At 37.5% G+C, this 23970-nt stretch overlaps 1 protein-coding gene and 1 long non-coding RNA gene across 3 annotated transcripts in view; one reads left to right on the forward strand and one right to left on the reverse strand.

Annotated features, from left to right (window-relative positions):
• Positions 1-20526, reverse strand: part of LOC110843392 (nephrin) — a 130790-nt gene extending 110264 nt beyond the window's left edge. The window contains exon 1 of one of the 2 annotated variants that reach the window (XM_035848676.1): positions 19476-20526. In XM_035848676.1, coding sequence (XP_035704569.1) covers positions 19476-19557 — 82 coding nt within the window. In that variant the 5' untranslated portion in view covers positions 19558-20526. The remainder of the gene's footprint in view (positions 1-19475) is intronic. The other variant, XM_035848675.1, reaches the window with a different exon arrangement.
• Positions 20527-22379: 1853 nt separating this feature from the next.
• LOC118434588 lies at positions 22380-23579 on the forward strand. Its single transcript, XR_004834117.1, has 2 exons — positions 22380-22572; positions 23021-23579. It is a non-coding gene; the product is annotated as an uncharacterized LOC118434588 (long non-coding RNA).
• The last annotated feature ends 391 nt before the right edge of the window (positions 23580-23970 follow it).

A 23970-nucleotide genomic window follows, 5' to 3' on the forward strand; every position in this document is an offset into this window, starting at 1 on the left:
TTCCTTCAACCAGTTCAAGGCGTTCATCATCATATTTCCCTTGAAACCCAAGTTTATCTCAGACAGCGAGATTACAAAGATAAGCCTGTGGGCTAATAATGTCATGTCAAGCAGAGTCATTTGAGGAAACAACCAACCAACCCTTTTCTTGCTCCAAATGCGTATGTACATACGTATCCACGTATGTGAATAATTCAGTTTTCCGTATTATGTATGTATTATGTGCTGCTTATTTGCCCTTCTGTCTATGCTATACTGTGCAATGTAATATGCACATGCATGCAGAGGAGACAAGTGATAATGGTACGAAACAATGAATCCGCTGCAATTCAATTAGATTGAACAAAATGGGGTGGCATAAAATGAATAATGATATGGCGTTAGATTAAGTAAAAGGATGTAAAGAAGCGAGTGCAATATTTATCCCTTGTTCTCCCATCATCATTCTAAGAAGATGTGCTTATTTATAGCTAAAGTTGAAAGAGAGTTGATCATATGGAACAAATCTTTTAAACCCGTTGTTACACTTATAAAAGCGGCACAACAATCATTTAGTAGCAAGTAAAAGTTGGAATAAACTTGCTTGCGTCACGATACACTGAAAACTAAGATCATGACCTTGAATATAATAATCACCGCCTGCATACATACCTATTTGGTGCAATAGCAATTTATTCTGAATAAACATTAAATTGCACATGCTGCATTATTAAATTAAAAATGTGAATTGAATAATTGTTATCGTGCAAAATGTTGAGCTGTTCGATCGGCCCAAAACTTTTACATTTCATGTGTTCGGACAAATTACGCATATACAAAATCAAGCATGTTTCGGCGGTTTCAATCTTGTCACGACGCTACATAACTTTCATCCTTCTGCATCTCAATTTGCAAATATAATTTAGCCAAAGTCCTCAATACCCACTAACCGCAGCTACAAGATGTATCGATGAGACTGTTTAATTCACTCGTGCAAAATTTCCACAAGTTTTAACCTTGTTAATTTACTTGATAATAACATTATCGAGGAAATTGTAAGCACTGAAGGTGAAAAATAGTCACGATATGTAAAAGTAATTCCTGAGAAATCGAGTTTGATTCAGTCCACAACAAGGACCTAACTTATTCAGTCGGTGTCATCCGTGCAGATCGAAACCATTTAGTTACAAGATAAAATCGCTAATTGCTACACCGCTTGTAAAAGATGATCCCACTTTCATTTACAGCCCACCTGTCAATTCCTTATAATTCAGTGTGTTAGAGCATAGCAAGTCGCTATGAAGAGCCGAGGTAGGAATGTACAACTTAATTCGATTTCATTTTTTCCTTTATGCAAATCAAACGATGAATTGAAAGCAAACATTTCTATTTTATATTTATTTTACTTTAGACAACAACTAATTTCTCAATTAACTTTGAAAACGCGAAACCGAACACGCACAGCCAATTGCATTATTCATACATATGCATATATTTATTTGTGTACAGGACGGTTGTAGCAGCGATTAGTTGTTCTGCACCGCTTATTCATATCCCAAATTCCTTGTGGACATAATAATAAAGAAGTACTGGCATGTCAATTGGCTTGACAAATGCTAAACAAACATGTCACAGGCGTCTTGACGAATAAACAAGATCACCCTGTTAGAGTCCATTATGACAAGAGACAGTGCACGACATGACACAACCGTCGCAAATTAACCTGTCACAAGCTAATACACTATACACCTGTTCTGACACTGCTGACAGTACAAACACGAAGATTATGATTATTATGAAGAGCTGCCCTGTTATTTCTTAAAAATCATGCACCGTAATGTTTGTACACATGTTCTCATTTCGCTCTTACATTTTTGTAGGAACTCCTAATCTCAAATTCCGGCCAATTTCAATAGCGAATAATACACGATCCCAATCAGGTACACAAAATTACAACCGAGTTTCTTAACTCTGACCCAATCTTGCAAGCGAAATATCAGTGATTATTAAGCCATTACACCACATCTGCCATATCAATATCCAGTACAAATCCAGAACCGAGGTTTGGCTGAGATGGTAATAATAATGTTACTACACGCGAAAAGGATGGTGATATAGGAATGAAATAGAAAACCAGCTAGAAAAGTGTTTTCCTAACTCAGCGTCGGATCGTAAAAGCTTTATATTATTGCACCATTTCTCCCTCGTCTTATGATTTGTGATTCCAATGCCAAGCAAAACTGTTGTTTTAGTTTCTTCTTGTCCAACTGCAGTTACTTTGTTGTCAAGTCTGTCCTCCTCACTTCCTTTCCTATTTTCCCTTCGATGGAACCCAGCAGACCCAGCTTAGTCGTGGCTATACACAATTACATACAGATTTAAGATACGTATGCACAATCAGGTTTGGAGGAGTCCACAAAAACGTATGGGAAATATGGAATTATGTGTTAAGTTTCTGAATGGAAACGAGTACTTGGAGCCTCCTTATACAAACATACACATGAGTGTGCAACCTTGCACATTTGCTCGGATCACGGCAAAAATATTGAATCTGGCTGAGAAAAAAAGCAGGGCTGCTGCTGCTGCTGCAGGCAAGAAAAAGCTAAGACAGGAAGTTACAAAAACATGAAATGCAATAATCTTGGAAAAATAGAGAGAAGGAAAAGAAGGCGAAGGGAGAAAGCTGAGCAAGATGACACTGGCAGAAAACACGATACAACAAATAAGTACAAAACGACACGCGGGTTCAGTGAACGAAAGAACCGAAACAGGAAGGAAGAAGGCCAGGAGTTGGGCTGCACAAGCAAAGGTAGGGTTGAAAGCGACGACGAAGATGACGACGACGAGAGGAATATATAATACTCTAGTTGTACTTTTTTTGAGCTGTATGTACTATTGTGGTTTCGCCACGATGTAGCAGACAACAATTATTTGTATAAAATTGCGCGTTACGTAACCTTAAAAATCCACACGTACACACAGTCACCATGATGCGAAAGTTGGAAACTACAATCAAACTTATAAAATTGGAGCATTTTCTCCAATATTTCTCAAGAGGTGTGGTTTCGTGCCGTATCTCGCTCTTTTGTGCAATCATTAATTTCTAAAACGAACTAGATATTCAAGATTTGGCTACTGGAACGGAGGAGGAAGTTATGTATATTGGTAGTAGTACTCCTTGCATGACTTGAAGTAAACAAGATACGAGTATGACGAGTTGTTTCCACAATACGAAACTTTATCCCCATGCACCCTGTTACATAAGTCTATGAATTCAAATTCAAAACGATGAACCAAGCGACCCCAATTTGCATCCGAGTTGCAAATTATTATTCAGCGTCTCTCTTCCTTCTTCTATTTCTCTTTCCATTATAGAAAAAGTGTGTCTTTGCTTTCCGTTTCGAGAAGAAAGGTGCTTGTGCTCCTTGTGCTCGACCTAATCTCCAGTGCGATCTAATATCCTCAACCAATCTATGGATATACATGTGTAACCAAAACCTAAACAATCACACGTACATACAAACAACAAATCTGGAGTAAGGTGTAGTTTCTCCCAAGGTAAAAGTGAAAGCAGACACGTCTCTATCTATCTTCATATCTCTATTGCAAAACATGTACGCACACGCAACGTTTGTTAATTCTGCAAAACTTATATATTTTACTATCTCCAACTAAAAAGTCCACAATTTTCATGTATATTGTTATATTTTTTTCATTTATAATTTATTTTTTAAAATAACATGTTCCTAATCGTTGTATGAAATACATATTCTAATGTTTCGTGCGAATTAATATAAAACTATATGCAAAAAAGATAAGGTATTCTAATCATTTGAATCGGTCACTATTTATATACAGATATTTTTTTAAATCCTCTATATCTCGACTTTTCTACAATAAAATGATGCGGTGCAATTCTAGTCCCCAGTACCAGTTCTGACATTCATTAGATTAAACCACATTTAAGTAATACCAATACGTACAAATAATGCAACATCAGAATCCGTCCGTATTTGATGTTGAAATTTACATTTACGTAAATACTGTAGTTGAAGTTTCTATTTTATTCATAATACATTATGTCTGCATACCTACTACTTTTCCCTTGTTCTCTTGGACTGCTGTTTATTTTTTAAGGAATTAAGGACACACCCTACTCCCATGCACTCAGACAATTACAATAGAAATATACGAGTGAACTGGTCGTGTGAGACATCAAGTGCCCTAACGGCGGAAGGAACAATACGTTTGCTGAACCATCAACATCGTCAAGAAGTGTAATAAAAAGACTAGTCAACATTTTCACCCTTCCTGTCATCCTAAGCATAGCAGACCAAGAAATACAAGCCGTTGAAGAGAGATGAGTCAGGTGCTGCTTGCTGTCCTTGATGCCACCCGTTTATTCTTCGCCTTTTCTTCCCCCCAGTCAAGTCTGAATTTTGAATGTATCATTGTGATAGTTATGTTCGTCTTCCTTCCTTCGCTCATCATCTTAACTCATCATCATCATCAGCATCAGTAAGTTTTACGACTGATGTGTAGCATTTCCAGCAAAATGAATCTTGGAAGACTCGATAACTCAAAACCATTCACTAAATAAGTCTTCAGCACTACTTTATAATTAACACTCGACTGTATTTCGTACAAAGTGTAACAAACAACGTATATGTAGAATGGTTAGTAACGTGAAATGGTGAAATTTCCCGGTCTACGTTTTGCAGAAACAAAAGTATTTCTTTCGAATGTTGTGATTTTTACGCATTCATAAAACTTAGTTTATTCACATTTAAGACGAGCGTTCGCATTGTTTCATAATGTAAGGAGGTCATTATTCACAGTAAATGAGGATAAACTGTCATTTCGTTTTTATTCAGACATTCTAAACGTCTCGAGCTCGACTTGGTCGACCGACATTGACACTTCCTTCCGTGTTGGCTTAACTTCTCAACTGAAAGATTAATGTGGTTTGCATATGCTTGTCTCAAACGCAGAGAAAAAACTCAAAAGTCTATCTGTGCTCTAAAACCTAAAGAGATAAAGAGATTAGCAAGATTGGCATTTGATGATACGGATTGTATACGCCCCATCAAACTACATCTTGACATATTCTTTCTTAATTCAATTACCCATAAAAATTCCTAATATACTAAACATCTTAAATACCAGCCATCGTTTTATCTGCATTATACATGTCATGTCACTCGTTGCGAACAGAGCTACTAAACCGATACATGTCACGTTGCGTGGCATACTTTTATTCCGTCTTGATATTTAATCCTTTAATCTGGGGTTGTTTTTTCTTGGTATTCATATTTTGGGATGCACATATTTATACCCTTGCCAAATTCACTCTTAAATATGGTCCCAAACAAGTTAAGTGTGTTCATATAAGTTTGTTCTTAAAAATAATCCGCAATATTATTGATAAAAACATGTTATGAGTGTTGACGCTGTGGTACTTTTAGAAAGCAGACCTGCAGCAGCAAAAAATCAATGAATTTGACAAATTATTGGACATGCAGCTAAATATGGTGATGACCATTCAATTATAAACAAATAACTTGGCGATTGATACAAATATTCGACTATCACCTTTTATATTCATTGACCAAAGATATGTACAAACACCAAGTTGTTCGTTACCTATTTTAGCGCTGTTGTAAGTCATTTGTCACACGAGATTTCACTTTTATAAGCAACAACTCATCATTACTCCTCCACAAATGTTACGTATGTATTAAGGTGAGAGACACAGTGTAAACGTCTGAAATAATCTGTACGGAAGTTGTGGGAGTAGCAGTGAGAGTATATGACATGGATTATTAAGGGTAATTGGTTATAGGGATCAAGATACTCTTGAGACGATTATAATCCTTTGCGGTCAACTGCCCTACTTCACTTCCATTTACTCGCCAGTCTACCCTTTTCCTCCCAATGACATTTTCTAATTTCTTCAATTCTTGTGTCCACTGCCATATCGAGATCTAAACGATATTATACCTTAGATGAAAGTACCTTAAGATGGCTAAAATATAAGTACGTAAATGCATTAGTATATTCCCACTAAATAGCAAATAGCCGAATTAAAATTTGATGCTGCTTTTAATTAACTTTAATTCAATCAATGTACTGTATACCTGCACTATAAATGAACAATGCTGACCGTTTCTTAAGATAGACTAGGGGTAGACTATCTATTCATGTACATATATTGTCAATTGTAACATGAACACTCGAGTTTCCATGCGCTAACGTTAAACTATATTTCAGTAAGTGTAGTCTATGTAGTATTTTTTAAATGCAAACATTAAAACTGGTCAAATAAATAAAATATATTGACAAAATTAAACACAGACCAAAAACTGCAAGCATTGTTTAAAGCATTCCAACCAATTCTTCAGCTAGCTCTTTTGATGCTCGCTCAGAATTGGACAAATGTATTTAAACTGACAAGCTTAATTTGTTTCCAAAAATCTCTAGTCCAGAAATGGATTCTACTACTTCAAATAAGGAGCCGATGGTGCAGTTTCATTTTTTATATATTTCACATTCAATTTCACTCCATTTCAATCCCAATGTGATTCCATAAGAGAATGTCAAAAGAATGCAAAAGTACCGACGTCGAGAAGAGAAAAAAACAGGAGGGCATACGTACAGCCAGAGGAGAACGACGAGGAAGGAAGGAAGCAGCAGCATAACGGGCTGACTGACTGATGGTCACCTTTGCAGCAGAGGAGAGCAAGGAAGTCAAAACAGAATATAAATTGTTGAAGGGTTGGAAAACACTTGAAAAGAGTGAAATTTGGATTTACTTTACTTTGTCTTTGTCTGTTGAGGTTTGCTTTTCTTTGGTTCGCTCTCGAACCTAGCTTACCAAACCAAATTCCATTTGACTCCTTCTTATGTGCATGGCCGTTGGAGTTGTCGATGTCACCGCTTCAAGTTTCAACCAACTCATTCGTACCCCAGTCCAAACTTGTTCTTGTAGAATAAGGAGAAACATGGTGAGAGTGAAACAAAACTTTCCCGACACATGACACACATGTATCTTCTGGCTCTCCTCTCTCCGGAAGGGGAATGGAGTCTACTACTAATATGTCAAGGGAGGAGAGAAAGAACGCATTAGAGGAGCCACTTTTACATCAAAAGCAATAAAGTCTCAACTCTGCCCATTCTGAATTTTCAAAACTCTCAACTGACTTGTGTCTGTTTATTTTTTCCATTTCCAGCGTCCACCCGTATCCAATTCCATGCAGATCATTGTACCTTCCTTCGTCGGCTTTCTTCCTGCATTGCACGTACACATGTACATAAGCTGGTCCCTCAGTTTCCGTCCTTCGTATGCATGTACATGGTCCATGCTGCTTTACTGCTGTTGCTACATTACGCTTCTCGTTTCACCAGCCAAACCAACTGGCACAAAAGATAGCTGAGAGAAAGAGAGACAGGGAAAAAAGTGTCATGCATGCCGTACCATGCCATCCCTTAAAATGTCATTCGAATGCAATATTCTAGTCCAGATTCGGTTCACGAATAACATAACAACAAGAACAAGACCTATATTTTACATAACATTACACTTTTTCCACTCTACATATTTAGGTGCCATGCACGTATGCTGTCCAGCATTACATATAAATAGCAGCGATCCAGTCAAGTCTTGTCTATACGAGGACAGACACCGGGAGCGAGAGGACTCTGCGCCCAGATATGCATGTATGGGTGGAAGATAGCAATAATAGCAGGAATCGCACTCTTTCTTCGACCCTAATGTCATGTCTCCGGTTTTCTCCATACAAACACTTTCTCTTTTCTCTAAATTGCCCTGACACTCGACTCAACTCAGCTTCAAACTCGACGACTGGTGCTGCTCGCAGACAGTCAGTGCACACAGAGAGTCGGTGTCTGCCCGAGTCCCTTTACAACACTTAAGGCTGGGAGTTAAGCGCCACTATGGTTTGCTCTTTCCTTCTTGGACTTGACATATTGGCATACTTTGGGATGCGTCCACTCCACTTTACTACCAGGATAATGGAATGTCCAGTGAAGACAACGACTACCAAATAAATAAATGGAGACCATTGTAACGCGATCCTACATTTTGAAATTGATACCATCTTTCGTCGTGTCATCCAAAAGTCATCCAAAATCACAGATGACAGACAGGGACACATCGTCCGATTTATCGACTTTAACTTGCGCATTAAGCTGTTGGTCTAGCATAATAATAATAATAATTATTATTATTATTATCATCATACGGGTAGTGAATTGAGCAGCTGCAATGTCACAGCGGATAATTGAGGGCACCACCAATCTACAGCGTTTGCCGGGAATTCGGAAATTCAGGCAAACGTCGCCTGCTGTGGAGGATGAAGGCGACACTCGCTGTGTCAATCTATCCAGACAGAAAACAAGTTCCTTGTAGGCCCAGACGCCTGCGAGAACGGTTGATGGGGGTTGCGAGTGCATTTTACCGACTCGTAACCATAAGAAGAACAACCAGCATTGGATTGTACAAGGTGGACGAGTGAGAACTGAGAGAATGGAGAGACAGACAGCACGGAGCTGAGAAGTGAGCTCAGTGCCAAATGTCAAACAGATAGATAAAAAGACGCGTGTCAATTGTTCCACCACAACACGAAAAGTACATGGAAGGCCTATTAACTAAATTCATACTCCATTAAAATACAACTCAACTGAGAGGGAAATGACGCTTGAACATGGCATCGTGGTGCGGTATGGAATTACGGCAACTGTTATTCTGCTCGTCTTCCCGTCCCGTCTTTTCTTTTGCCACAATTCTGCCTCTTCTCTGCACTTTGCTCGCTTGCTTAGCTTTGCATTTCTGGCAAATAACTGCTGAATGAATACTTATCTGGAATGCTCGGTGTACCCACCAGTCCACCGCCATAGAAATTCTCGGGCAGCCAAAATCACTGTTGCAACTGGAACACTTTTTCCTCCTTCATGCCATGTGAATATTCCCTGGTGCGAGTTTGTATTTTCTCACGAGAAGAGAAATCGATACTAAACAAACCGTACTCATCGTAAATTATGTTTATCTTCAACCTCTCTCTCCAAGTTTGCCTACGCACACTTTTGAAATTATAACTGCTCCTCCACTTTTTTTAAGAAAGATTGCAATTATTTATGTTAGAAAAGGGTAAAAACAAATATAGCAAGAAAAGTTGAATCTATGGGGTTTAGTCATCAAGATAGGATATGTGGTGTGACAAGTTAATTTGGATATGCATACATATAAGACTCCAATGTTTTCACTATTCATCTTGGCGGACGGCATACTTGTAACTGTACTTATATACTTATAACTCGCATTTTACTATGCATACTCGTACAAGGAGATGAATATCAAGTCCGCTTTAAATATAGCATCGATTAGAGGAGGAGAGAAAGCACGAGATGCTGCACTCTATATTTGACTAAAACCACTGTATAGGAGGAAAAGGAGTAGTAAAAAACCACAACCTAAATTTCTGAATTCTAAAATCAAGGCAGCCATATATATTTACCCAAGTATATCAAATATGGAGCAACTTAGTAGTGATCTGTAGTGATTCTCCAAGCAGTGATGTACAGTGAGCTGTGGAGAAAGTGGAGGAGATGTTCGTCTTCCATGAGTACATAAATAAAAGCATTTGCCTCACTTTCCGAACCACAAGGCACCACTACAGACTGACTCTCATTCATTCATTCATTCATTCATTTACTCGGCCAGCAGCAGTTCGTTCCATGTAGTTCTTCTCCATCCCAGCCAAAAGTAGGCTTCAAATGAAGAAGCTTCTTAGTGGCCAAAACATCCAGGAAGATGCTGTTGGTTGCATGGGTTATAAATGAGTGAAAAGTGAGATGCTTCACTCAATCCTCCTCTTCAGCTCACTTGTAAAACATTTGGGTATGAGAGATACTCGGATAGCGTGATCCAGTCCGCCCATTCCCTTTCTCGCCACACATACGACGTGAATACCGCTATTGCAATATCGTATCAATTGATAAATTATACAGAATATAAATGCAACCACCACTCGTGCTGGTTACAAAATCGACCAGCGGCAGTACTTTCCCTTGGACGAGGAAGGCATGTGAGGGATGTGCTGACCGAAATGAATCGGGTTCAAGGAAAATGTAGTGGTGAAAGTGTGGAGAAGAAGAAGTATGATGTAGACTGGAGTACGTACATAGCATGGCGGGTGTTGGTCGTGGTGGTAGCTGGGCTGGAGAGAGGGACGTGTGTGGTGTGTTGCAGATGGGGAGCTAGCAGAGAAAAATTTCAACTAACTGGAAGTAAAAGTGTGAAGAAAATGGAGAGAGTGGCGATATGAAGGGCACGATTGCAATGGCGACCACACCGTCGCGCAGCCACATACGGCATACAGAAACCAGACAAACCACGGTCTACTTTCCTTCTAGTTTCCTTCCTCCTCTTTCTGCTGCACTACAAACGCTTGGTAGCGGATACCGAAAAGAATTAACAAGTGATATATTTCAATAAGGGCAATAAAGTAAGCTACTTTAACGCCCTACCCAATAAGATTTATTTCCCATGCAAGAAACGATTTCAGATCGTCAGCCGCTCTTTTCACCACTCACTCCACGATGTAAGCACATACATATCTGCTGCAGTACAGAAGAAGTGGAAGCAGTGGAAGAAGATCGGCCCAAGTTTCGCTTCTTATTTCCGAATTTCTTATTCAAAAGTGGAAAGTGTGGAATTATCTGGGCTGCATTACATTTCACCGCATTATTTCCCAAGTGTAATCAATATCCTGCTGCTCATTCAGCGAAAATGAAATTTAACACGAGACGCTTTCCACTTAACTCTCTTTTAAACAAATTCCAGCAGATTCATTTAACTTGGGACGGCGAAAGAATTTTGGGAAAAAAGTTGCACTATTCTTTTATTCAAGTCAAAACACTGTTGAATAGACACGATGAGCAAGAAAAAAAAACTTGGGTAGGCAGGCAGAAATTTTCCATCCAGTTTCCTCTCTTTTTCTTCTAAAACACAAACATGTAAATTTCGTACACAATAATCAATCTGCCTTCCTTTTCCCAATTCCATCCTCTCTTGCTCTCTCTCTCTTTTATATGTATGCATATTTGTATCTACATGCATGCCTTCATAGCAAGGCTTTGCTATTATTATACTCGTTCCTCAGAGCTCAAGTAGGCTTACACCGGAGTGTGCAGTGCAATACATGACCAGAAAAGCCGTCCTCGTATTTTGCATGAGCAACGCCAACGCTATCGAAAGCTATGGAAGAATGAGAATGCATCGTCCGAATGCCTATCTATTTACATACATACATATCCAGACACATATGGGTATACTGTTTATATAATGAATTCTAACAAAGGATTTGACGACACGATCAATCGAGGAGAGAAAAAAACACCGTAACGTTGTCAGCTGAGAATCTTGAAAGTTTTTTTACGTAACGAGTCTAAATGTATGATAGTTTGAAATTTAGTGAAGTGAACTGCCCTGGAAATTGAAATACCAACCAACAGACAAGTCCGTCCAGTTTTAGTTATAGTTGGACTTCTTACATAAACTCATGAAAGATTTCGTATTCGTATCATAGTAATTTCAAAATCCGGAGAAAAGAAGCCAAAAAGAAGCCAAATATATTTTGATGTTACTTGAACCAAACCAATTTTATATATTGAATTGAATCTAATCCTAGAGGAGAACTGAGAGAAACATCGAAATTACACTTTGAGTCGAAATCCAGCTCAACTATGGAATGGAGAATTTGGAAAGTTGAACTTTTCCTACAAAACTGGATCACGAGTATAAACCTAACCAGACCACCACATCACGCTCTAGCTGCTATTTATTCCGTATGGAGGATTTAAACTGAATGACATACATATATAACCACTCAACTCCAGTGCACCGATAAAGTCACGTCTCATTTTGCACTTTCTTTGCGTTTCATCATAGAACTCATCCAATTTGGCTGTTGCAAAATGTGAAACGTTTGTACGTACACATTCGTATGTAGAAGGTGTACCATTATTTTATTTTCATTTTATTCACTATGCAGATTTCTTAAAATTTACCACGCCATCAGTTAAAAACGGCAAAAAAAATTCATTACTTACCATGATTCATTTAAGAGGAGGATATGTTTTACATTTATAAATATGAGGATATGTTTTATTATTTACATACATGAAGGGTTCCAAGTGAGGCCTCATTTGCATGTGCTTATGACATTTACAATTTGCATTACGTTGGGAACGGCTAAGGATATACTAGGCTCGGTAGCACTCCAATTTAAGACCTTTCCCAATCTTGCCAACCAACCCAATCATGAATTGGGTTAAGTCACAAGGGAGGAGAAAGTTTCCTTCAGCTTCCTCCATTTTACGTACAACATGACTCTCCAAAATTTCTACAGCCAGGTAAATCTTCCTTAAAGGCAAACGAGCTGTATAGTTTATAAAATGTGGAAAAAATGGATGGAAAACCCTAATCTCATAGTTGCTTTTCTCGAGTAATATGCATACACGTGAGTATATGTACGTATTCCTGGTCTTGCAATTAATTAAATGTGCCCAAAGAGACAATTACTTTGCTAGTTCCATATTTTATCAAGTTTAAAAAATGACTAATTTTCAAGTCATGTTTTGTGGAGCATCAGACTACCAAAGTACATATGTATGTGTACACATTTGTATATTTATACATATATCTGAGCTGTATAGTAATAACACTCCATTACTTTGTCAAAAACCTTTCTTATATTTCACGTGTCAATCTCAAACTCTGACTGAATATTCAAAATGAGAATCTTTCCTTTCCTTCATTTTGATGCGGATGTTGTTCTCTTTGAAATGAAATGTGTGCCATGCCAATATTGCCATCATGCCAGTGCAAGACTTTCACCGGAGCCATCAACTTTATTGAATATTTCCAACGCATACTTCCACCACCTCCACTGCCGCCGCCACGACCGTAACATTAGAATTAGAATTTCATGTCGGATGTCGGTGGGAGTAGACGGGGCTGGTTGGTTGACGACGACGTCGGTTTGAATCTACCCCAATATGATGTCTGCACCATTCCACTTCCACCGCAATACCTCAGGCTTGGTGCTAATCAAACAAATGGATATTGAGAGAATCGAGATTTGAATTCGAACATTTGCCTGTGTCTCGCTCCGACAGGACCAAATTTACAAAGGTTCGCTTCAAATACAGCAACGAAGCAGCAAGGAAGGAAGGACGGAATATGGATGGGGAATGGAAGCAAGCAGTCGTGGTGTGGTGTCAGAACATGAAATGATATTACGTAACCTAACGTAAATCATATAAACCACAACTAGTTTCGATATTCGCTCCTCTTCCATCCTGCTATCCTGCTCTCCGGCATCAATACTCATAAAATCATGGACAGTCATACAATCAACGTTATTCAAATTCCTCCATTTTAACAGCCGCGCATTTGATGGTTGAAAATATTACGATTAATTTGGTCGAGTTCATTAGGCACTAAAATCAGAATACTTGCTTCGCATATCAAATAGAGCAGATGGTTACTATCACTATCATAGAAAACTAAGTATTTGCTTACCGCATGTACATGGTAGAACATTGAAACGGCTTGGTTTTAAATGTTATAGGGCAAATGCAAAATTCCTCTCCATCAACTACCCTCGCTGGCGAGAAAACTCGTCAAAATCATAAAATCGAGAACTTGTTTGTATAAGAATATTGTTCAGGAGTACAACACGGTTAAACGGGGGAAGGGTAATTGTACGTTTACAAAATTGGTTGTATGTTTCGAAAGTAAATGCAGCTTTATATTGATCCAACTCTGGTCATGGTAGAAATTAATTTGATATCTAATTAACTGCATAAAATCAGACATTACAAATCAATCTAGCAAATTACTTATGCATGTGCCACTGCAATTTTGAAAATCAAAGGAAACCACCATGTGAATCATAGATGATAGGGTGGCTGTATATCATGCAGATCAGGATAATAAGTGTGCTGGAAGCAATCAGATCAACAGGAAAGGATACACGTACATATTTACTTGCATACGCATGATACAGATTATCCCCATCATAGCTGGTTACCAGATAATACTATGCAGTAAGTAGCATAGTAAAATGTCATAAGCTAGATTAGATTACTAAAATATTGGATAATACTTATAATGAGAACAAATGATAATGACGATTTCTAACCCTTTGGAATTGAAATGGGATATATTTAATTTCTATTGTTGGATCAAGGATAAATACAGGAGCAGTAGGAGCACATAAGTCAATGCAATCCATGACTTTTGTGGCATAGTAGAAATCGTATAGGCCAAGGCAATAAAGTCAGCACTATAATTTAAACACGTTAAAAAATAGGCTCTGTCTGACGCCTGATCATGAGAACCAAAATAAGTTTGCCCCTCAGTATTATCATGAATATAACATGAAGATCTGAGTCAAGCTGGCAATCTCGGGATTTCTGAGGGGCACGTCGTGTCATACGAATTGCTACATAGCTTCATCTGGTTACTAAAAAATTTAAATGTAAAATTTATACGCGGTGAAACAGAACGGAAAAGTTTTGACAAACACATGCCTTGAAATTACGTACACGATGACTATGTATGTACACAGTTTAAATTTTGTGCAAAAGTGGTTCTCCAAATTCGGGGCACTATTTCATGTACAAAATTAACCAACAACAATAATAATACAAAATGAACTTGTAATTGGAACACAACACGCTACTTAAAAAAAACTTCTAAAAAATGTGGAGATAAATTGTGAACTTGCAAAATCATTCCGTCGTGTGATACGATGATCTTGCAAAAAATACGTCATTGGATATTGGAGAAGAGATATACGAACATATTTATATATATATTGCTCAACTCTGTATGTTTTCAATCGAAGCTACGTATTTAGCTTTAATAAATTCAAATCCCAGTTTAAGTCGTGCCTCTTGGAATTTAAATGGTTTTATTGTTACATCACATACATCTTTTACCATAATATTGCATATGTATGTACCTATGCATGGATATTGCCTTCTTACCACACCGTATTCAACTTGTTTGTGCAAAACATGGCATTGTACACCAAATGGGGACTTGACAGTTTTATGTTGATGTGGTTCAGGATTCAATCAGCTAATTTAAAAGAACACGAAACGAAGCAGAATTTTGAAATTGAGGAAATAGAATGAATGACAATGACATGCACTAACGGTTAGTTAGTTTTTAGTGTTGCTGCTTCCATTCTTTGCGACGGTGAAATATTGACTGATGAGGTGAATTCGGCAGTGAACCATAGCCTTGACGATGTTTTTGCCAAGAATCAGAACAGTAGAGAGAGAGAGACGTCGGGGAGAACAACCTATATACTGACACTACAGGTTTCATACATGTGAAAACATTACAAGAAATCATGCTGAACTTGATTAAATTGCAAGTTTATCTGCAATTACAATCCGACATTCAGAACAATTTGTCATTTCTTTGAAAGGTCCCAAGTAACAGTACAATCAGCCAACATATTAAACATTATTTTATTAGTGCTAAACTATTTTTTACAAATTCAACCAAATTGTTTTGTGAAAGCAGCGACATGGGAGCAGAGCGAAGTATATAAAATTATATTATTTTCCCATTACACAAACAGTTTTCATGCAGTCATTCAGGTGCAGCTTCTTGATGCAGTTTATTTTGTAACGATCAACCCAAAAACCCAGCATCGTTTTAGCCTTTGCAACAAAATTCAGATATCTTTATAGCGTTAATGTTTATCGTACTCGAAGGTATAATAATTAGAAAAAATAGCATTAAACTCAGAGTAATAGCGATGCACTGAACTTTTTTACAGACAGTAATTCAGTTAGTTGAGTTAGTGAAAACATTATTAGGACTTCCTTTGACAGAATGTTCCCATGATTATATTTTGTAATAACAGTCAGCAGTTGAGTTCAACTTTAAGACGAGCTAAAAATCCCACGAAGGAAGACGCAAACCAACATAATACAGGTTGTACATAGATCCTTAGTTATAACAGAATGAAGTATCAATCGTAGATATACGCACGCATCCATCCATCCATTGCATGGTTTCCTTACATAGTCAAGTTTATACGAACACAAGTGCATGCGTAGATATTACGACGATATCAACCCCAGAAGAGCAAACCCAACTGCTACCACACAAATGCGCTATCAGATATTCAAAGTTTTCAAACAGCAAAGCGAAGGTGCAACTTCCAAGTCAAAGTCATATTCATCGAGTTGTCGTGCAGTGCATTTTAAAACATAAACTTCCACTTGAAAAATGCAAGAAGAGCAACAACAACTAGGCAGCTAGGTGGGTACACACATGCATATGTACGTAATCCTTTTGTTGTATGTGTATATATATATGCGTTGCGTATGTTTAGACGGAAAACCTGTATTTGTCTCGTATTTTTCATGAAAAAAAATCCAGTTGCACAGCCAGACTTAAATCCCAAGAAAGGCATCCCATTGTATTCTTCTGCTGTTCTTATGTTCCATGTTGTTGTAGTGCTCAAGGTGTTACACAGGATTACACATTTCGGTTTATCAGGCCAAAACTTTTTCTCGTATTCTTCGTGAGGAAAGGAAACCAGATTTCGGTCATAATCGTCCCTTGTGTATATATTCATCTAATCATCATCATCACAGAGCAAAATGAACCTGCAACATCCGACCAAAAACCTTTTCTCTCCCTCCAAAGTCCAAATTATTCTGTATTTTATTTCAAAACCGCCGCAACTATTTGGTAGTGAGCCTTCTACTACTGTACTTTGGCCATTGCTGCATTTATTTGCATCTGCACTCGGACTACCCGGAGTATGTTTCGCTAACTTTTGTTTGATTTAATTCAACAGACTTTTGAAAATGGAATGTTCATCTCTTTCGCAGGAAGAAAAGGACTTGGAAGACGAGTTTGTGGGGTTTCTTACGAGAGGCAACAATTTCCTACCTCTATCGTTTCAACCAACCAACCAACTTTGCCTTACTTTAACTTTGAATTCGCTTAGAGTTTTAAGTATAGTTGGGTAACTTTTCGTGGAAGGCAACAACATAATAATATAAAAGTGGAGACGATGGCGATGACGGCGGCCTGGCTCGGAGTAAATTCGTTGCAAGTGTGGTAGTCAGCAGAAATTTGCCAACTATCATGCAACTAAAAATTTGTGGAAAGTCGGGAACAGAAAGAGGTCGACAAAGGTCCCATATTTTATGGTTTGGCCTGGATGAAAGTTCAAAATATCTCGGTGCTGAATTTACTCTGCTGATGATAACTGACAGGTCTCTCTACATACTCGCTCGCTCGCTCGATCCTTTGCTTCTTACTTCCATCCTTCGTCCTGCAGAAGAGTTTAGTTAGTTCAAGAGGATGAGGATGATGGCAACTAGAAGAACGCGTTCCTCATGCATACGACATACACGAAGGACGAGATGTTGCAGCAAAACCACCTACTAAAACTCGAGCGCTATTTTGCGCGATCTAACTATGCGTGTCTGTCAGAGAGGATCCCTGGTGGCTTTTCACATATTCTAATCTCTAATTCCATTAACTCAACTGCACACATTTTGCACTTCTTTCATCTCAACAGCCAGACTTTAGCTAATCCTCAAACTGTTCACAGGTTGACACCCTCTTCATTTCCGAGCAGTTTATCATTTCACTTATTTCATTTAAGAAGAAGGCAATGAACATTCAACTTAAAGCTCCAGCCTCGCCTCATATCATCGCGTGCTAAATGTTTGCGTCAATTTTCTTATGAGAGCAAATTCGACAAGTTGCACTTCTTCCGAGGGGTCGTTGTTGGCAGTAATAATAATTCAATGTATATTTATGTGTTAGCCTAGCGAAGCTTGTTAAATCTTTCAGAACTCAAACTGTGATGCAGGTTTTCAGATGGCACAAGACAATTTATGAGAAAAACAACTCGTTATTTTTTATTCCCTCCGTTCATATGAACATTTTGATAAAAGGTCATTGATGTGATAACAAATTGCAAATTTAATTGTTGCATGATTTATGCATTTTTACATATATTCGGAGATATAGGTGAGTTTGACTAGAATATTATGCAATTCTTAATCAGACAGATTCGCTCCTCAAACTAGTGAATTTACGTTCCAAACTCTATGAAATTTTGACACACATTTCCTCTCGTTTTCACTACTTCATCCTTGTTGGATTTTATACTTGATTATATTCGATGATAATATTTGACGAGCAGTACTTACTTACGATATTCCATATAAATCACTATTCATCTATTTAAAATGCAGAAGGTTTAATATTTTGTGAGAGCTTGAACTTTTATGTAGATAACATTCACACGACGCAATATCTCTCCCCACCCTTCCAAAAATAACACTTGAAATCTTCACAACCAATCTTTCCATCCCTTAATCAAAACAGCCAAGAAGAAACCCAGTTTACTAAAACGACCCTTGACTAACCAAGCTATAAGAGGAAGCTCATGGCTTATCCATACCGATCATCCCTATATAATAATTTGAACCCAGCGAGAAAATATGGTCTCCCTTCAGCATCATGGATGAACAAGTGTTTTTCTTTTAAATTCCCTTACAGGATCGTAATTCCTAAACAGTTTGGCATTCAGAATATGTATTGTAGAAAAAAATCTCAAAATCTTAAAAATAAGTACGTTCCTCCTTAAACTCTGACTGGAGAGTTGGACAAGTTTTGAAATAAGTGTTAAAACAAGTAGAATTGTAATATGATCCAGTTCAGTCGTCCCATTATGTACTCGTTGAAAAAATTGGTACCATGTGTGCATGAAATAAAAGGAATAAGTAGTGATGGTTGTTGTGGGTCATGATGGAAAGGAGATCCTTCAGCCCCTCGCCCTAATTTGTTTTGCTTACATGTTTCAAGGGACGACCCTTCTTTCACCATACGTCCATTACTACACCGCATTTACATTTAAATCAGACACACACACATTGCATAACTCGGGGAACATGTTTTAATAATTTTGAAATATTTTTGTGCAGAACAGCAATAGAGCATGAAAACTTATGGATTGGATGGAATCAAATTATGCCGTGCACTATTCTGTTATATAATGAAAAAAATTAGGGCTTTAATTAAAAAACATGTCAGTAACGAAGTACACATATATAAAATTTACTAAGCCTGAATTCAAGAATTTGGAGTCAATAAACAATAAATGCGAGAAATGCAATTTAGTGGACTGGAAATAATTATTCATAATTATCATCATGCAAAATATATTATATATCTCAACTAATTATGAAAATATGTGTATAATTACTCACTCTCTCACTTAATCTTTGAATTTAAAGAATGTATGTCAATATGCAAAACATATAGTTCCTTCGTTTCAAGAAAATATTAAGAGAGGACTTTGTTTGCCTAGCGCGAAAATTAAACAGTGACTAAATACACATGTATATGACCAACTAACCTGATAAATAACATGTCCAAAACAGGGCGTATAGGACAGCGATCCCAAATCTGGACTGATCCATTTTCAATGAATGATACATGATCCCAGTTTCAATAATTATTATTATTGTTTCGTCCTTCACTCAAGCCACGAAGTTTCGTCACAAAATCATTGATCGTCACTTTTTCACAACACTTTTTTCCTCCACAGTGTAACAAAATAATGAAATATCCATCAGTATCAAATGCTAATATTATGATATTATAATATTGTAGAAAAACTTACAACCTAACTTTACCAGCACAATAACAACAAGTATATAGTTAATCAAAACTCGGTGACAAATATGCTGAAAACCAAGGAAGTGAATCTCCACATGAAACAGGTAATAACTTAACTTCCCTATTACGTATATATATTATCAATTGTTAATAGTAATTAGCATTCACAACACGCAACGCTCTCCAGAAATCGAAAACTTCCAATTCCAGTTTGATTATCAAGTTTCGTATATATTCAAGCCTCCGTTACAAAGCTGCATGGTCAAAAAACAGGCTTTCACACAGACGCCAATTAACACTGCCACCACTTTGGGCCACATCCCGTCCGCAGTGTTTCGTCGAAACAGTCCTGCATTTCGTCAAAATTACAAAGAACGGAAAACTAATGGTTTCCAACTGGAGGAGAGAGATTTTTGAAGAAATCGGACCCGTTTTTTCGGCTTACTCGTACGGATCAAAGCAGCCCTTTGGAAAGGCGGTGGAGGAGGAATGGACGTAGATGTTCTCTACTCAGAGGCTGGGAGTGAACTGAGGACTCGAGTTGGGGCAATGCAAGTCTTGGGGAGAGAAACAGGTGGACCACTTTTACTACTGCTTTACTTACTGCTCTACGACGCACGCCATCGTAAGATTACGACTGCCACGGGGACTTTTAATTCATTCAATTGTTTTTCGGTGCTAGTATTCAGACCGTCTTGTCAATGAGATTTGCAACAACGGGGCAAGACGATGTGTGTTAATATTTAATTATGAGACAAAATTTTGAGGTCGCAAAAATTTCAAAATTGATACAAAATATAATTAATTGACTTTTCTTTTAAAGATTGTGTATAAGATTTGGACGTAATAAATGACAATGTTCGATTACTGTTTTTGCAAGCAAATTGTATTAAATGAAATTTAAATTGCTGGTCGGCTCCGTATAATTGTAGTTTTATTGTCCAGTTTCTTCAAATATGGAAAGATCACATTTAAGCAGTATTATTACTGTACAAAAGGTGAGATTCTTGTGATAACACCGGTCCCTCTGTGTTACAAACTGTTATCAGTCATTTGCAAATCTACATCAATGTCTTTCTGATTTTCTAGTAGGTAGCAAATGAACAAAGTGTAAGTACTTGTGTATTTTCTTGTGTGCCATATTTGCACAATTGCCAACAATTATTTTACAGATTATTACTGTTTGATTGTAATGAACGAGATTTACAGTGTCAAATTAGTACATGGTCGATCCGCCAAGTCTCGGGTGACATTTAATTAAATCCATTTCTTGAAGATGATAACGATAATATATTTCCTGCTGCTTTTTAAAGTTGATATTCTCCTTTTATATTTAAATGTTCTGGACATGGAGCTGCTGGCAATTTGAAAATGTCAACCTTTCCGTCGCCCACGCACACCATCAAACCAACAAAACAAGTGGTCATTCCTCTGAAATTACTATTCATTGGTTGAATTTGGCACTGGATGGATATTGATCTGCATGGAGGAAATTGTTATTATGGTGAGTCTCCCCCGGTCTCACTTGATACCTATGCACCGTCCTCCATTGCTGACACTGATTAGATTTCCTACATCTCTTGGTTATTAGGCAGTCGGTCTTATAATGAGTACGGCAAGAGGATGGAGATATGGACGTACGTGTGCATTTACATTTATGAGGGCAGAGAATGGCTCGAGTCATTTCTCCATAATCTAAGACTAATTCAAACAAATGGGTCTTGACCTTTTTAGGGGAGGATTCTCTTATTAAATTATCGCACCGGCGTGTGTAACGAATGGTAGGTAGAACAGTCTGGTGACATTTCAACATAATTTTCAGGCACTGGTGACGATTTCCAAATAGTTTTTTCTATGCTAATATCGAAGATAAGTAGTTACATTCTCCTATGGGTCATTATTCTAGAGATCAATGATTATGATAGCAAACCGACCAGACCAACAACGGTTTTCATTATAATAATAATAATCGTACGTCGACAAATAAAACAACAAAGCCAAGCTGAATTACTGTCGGGTTCGTTACTAAATTCTACATACATTTCTTCAAGTCCTGCATACACTTATCCTTAGCTTAAAAATATGAAAGAACAAAACCCGTAGTTCAGATTAGGGACATTCTTACGGAAATTTGAGAATCATTCTTTTCAACCAAGCTAAAATCAACCAGGGTGGCTTTTTGTTGGGGCATGAATAATACGGTTTCGTCGAAGTGCACTCTTTTTTGAAAGGAGTTGACATGTTGCCTGTAAGTGATTTACTATTTTCTGTGAAAGTAGTGTCACAGACTCCTTTCCACTCATTAGGAAAATAGGAATGTTGTCTTAAAGAATTTCTTAATTTTCAAGTAGGTCACGGATTTGTGGTTTATGATAATTGAATGAAACTATTTTATCTTTTTTAAATTTTATTTGATAAGAAAATCAACCCAGACTATATTTCACTGTTTGTAGTTAAGTATGTTTGAATAATGTGCATACTCGCTTCAAAAGTCAACTGCTTTAGGAACCGAAAACTGTTTTATTATTACTTGGAAGGAGGTAATGGGACACGCTCATGTGGTGATAATCAGGATGTAGACAACGGTTGACTGCTGGCTGAAACCTCCCCAGAAATCTACTAATTTTGAAACATGTGTTGAGCAGACGTAGTTGGGTCTCGAGCATCTCAATGAATGGCTGATATCCTGTATTTCTCATTAAATGTGAATAAACTTTGTGCAAAGACTTGTCAATGTCCACACAATTAGATAATGAATATATAACGTATAACCAGTAAAAAAATTATATATTGGATTTGGGCGTATCCTTTGGAAATTCGGGATGCAACTAAATGTAAGTATACAATACCTTATAGAACGGGCAATGTGCACAAAAACTTATGAGCAACTAGATATTTGACGAAAATTGACTTTCAAGCAATTTACCAATTGCAATTTGGTTTGTAAAAGAATAGGTATGCAAATACAGTTTGATATGTAATTTAGTGATTATTAAGTACCTACATATTCCTCAGTTGACTGAGCACAATTGAAGCTGGCTGCAATTTTTGGACAGTTTTCACAACCGAAAATTGCTGGTTCCACCCACGCCATTCATATATCTATATATATATACACATATATATGCATACATCGAATATACACATACATTGCCTTGAAAGTCCAGTCCCCTGAGAGTTGTGTGACTTTCTTTTATTCTACAACATGTACATTTTTGGGAAGAAAGCGGGGTTATATTAATGCTAATATTTGTACATGGTTACTTTCTCCAACTTTTGCAGCCATTGGGGAGAGAGGAATGGAATAAAAAGAACGGAGCGGAGAACCTTCGGGATTAAGAATTTTCGGCTCTCCCTTCCCTTCACATCAAGTTAACAACGGGAGCAAGCGGAGGGATCACAGCCACATTCACCTTTCTTTTCCTTGAATTTTGATGTTGCTTGCAGAATGGATTGCGGGGATGAAGGAAAGGAAGCCTGCCACGAGGGCAATACAGAACGTACAACAATGGCAATGCTGCACTGCACCCCCTACATTCGTATGCACTCATCTGAATGTATCTTGCTTCATCAGTCTTACCCAGCTTGGATGAATCTTGACATTTGTGCCACTCAACCTTGTATCGTGGCAGAAACTGCATCATCCTGCATTCCACTGTGACTGTTTCAAAAACAGTCGCAATTGAAAGAAAACATAGCCAGGAATGATATGCCTACATAGATGAAAAAGCATATAGGCGAATCGAGATTTTCATAATCAAGATTATTAAGACACAGAAATGCAATCAAATTATTTGCGACAAATAAACACATATTTCAAACGATGAATCGTACTCATTAATATTTGTATGCATTACTAAATATTTTTTAAATTCATGTCGAAAGTGGTAATCAAGACACTATGAAATCATTCCAGGATAATTCCTTCGACTAGAATGACACGGGGCGTATTTTTTCCTGGACATAACTGGATGATGTAAAAATTATGGTGCATGCGTGGTCCAAATCTATGCTATCTGTATTCTCCAAGATTTTGTTTTAAAGTGCATGCCGGACCTTTAACTATTCATGATGCGAACTTGTCCTAAAATTTTCGAACCGAGCCACATACTTATAGCGACTTTATTTCTTGTCTCAACTCACACATATATATCTCTATTGGGCCATTTATATTTCAGAATAGATTTTTATTGGAACATTTCATCCATTTTTAAAAGCCTACCAATACTACT

The sequence above is a fragment of the Folsomia candida genome, unplaced genomic scaffold (assembly GCF_002217175.1).
Source record: "Folsomia candida strain VU population unplaced genomic scaffold, ASM221717v1 Fcan01_Sc002, whole genome shotgun sequence".
Classification (NCBI taxonomy): domain Eukaryota; kingdom Metazoa; phylum Arthropoda; class Collembola; order Entomobryomorpha; family Isotomidae; genus Folsomia; species Folsomia candida.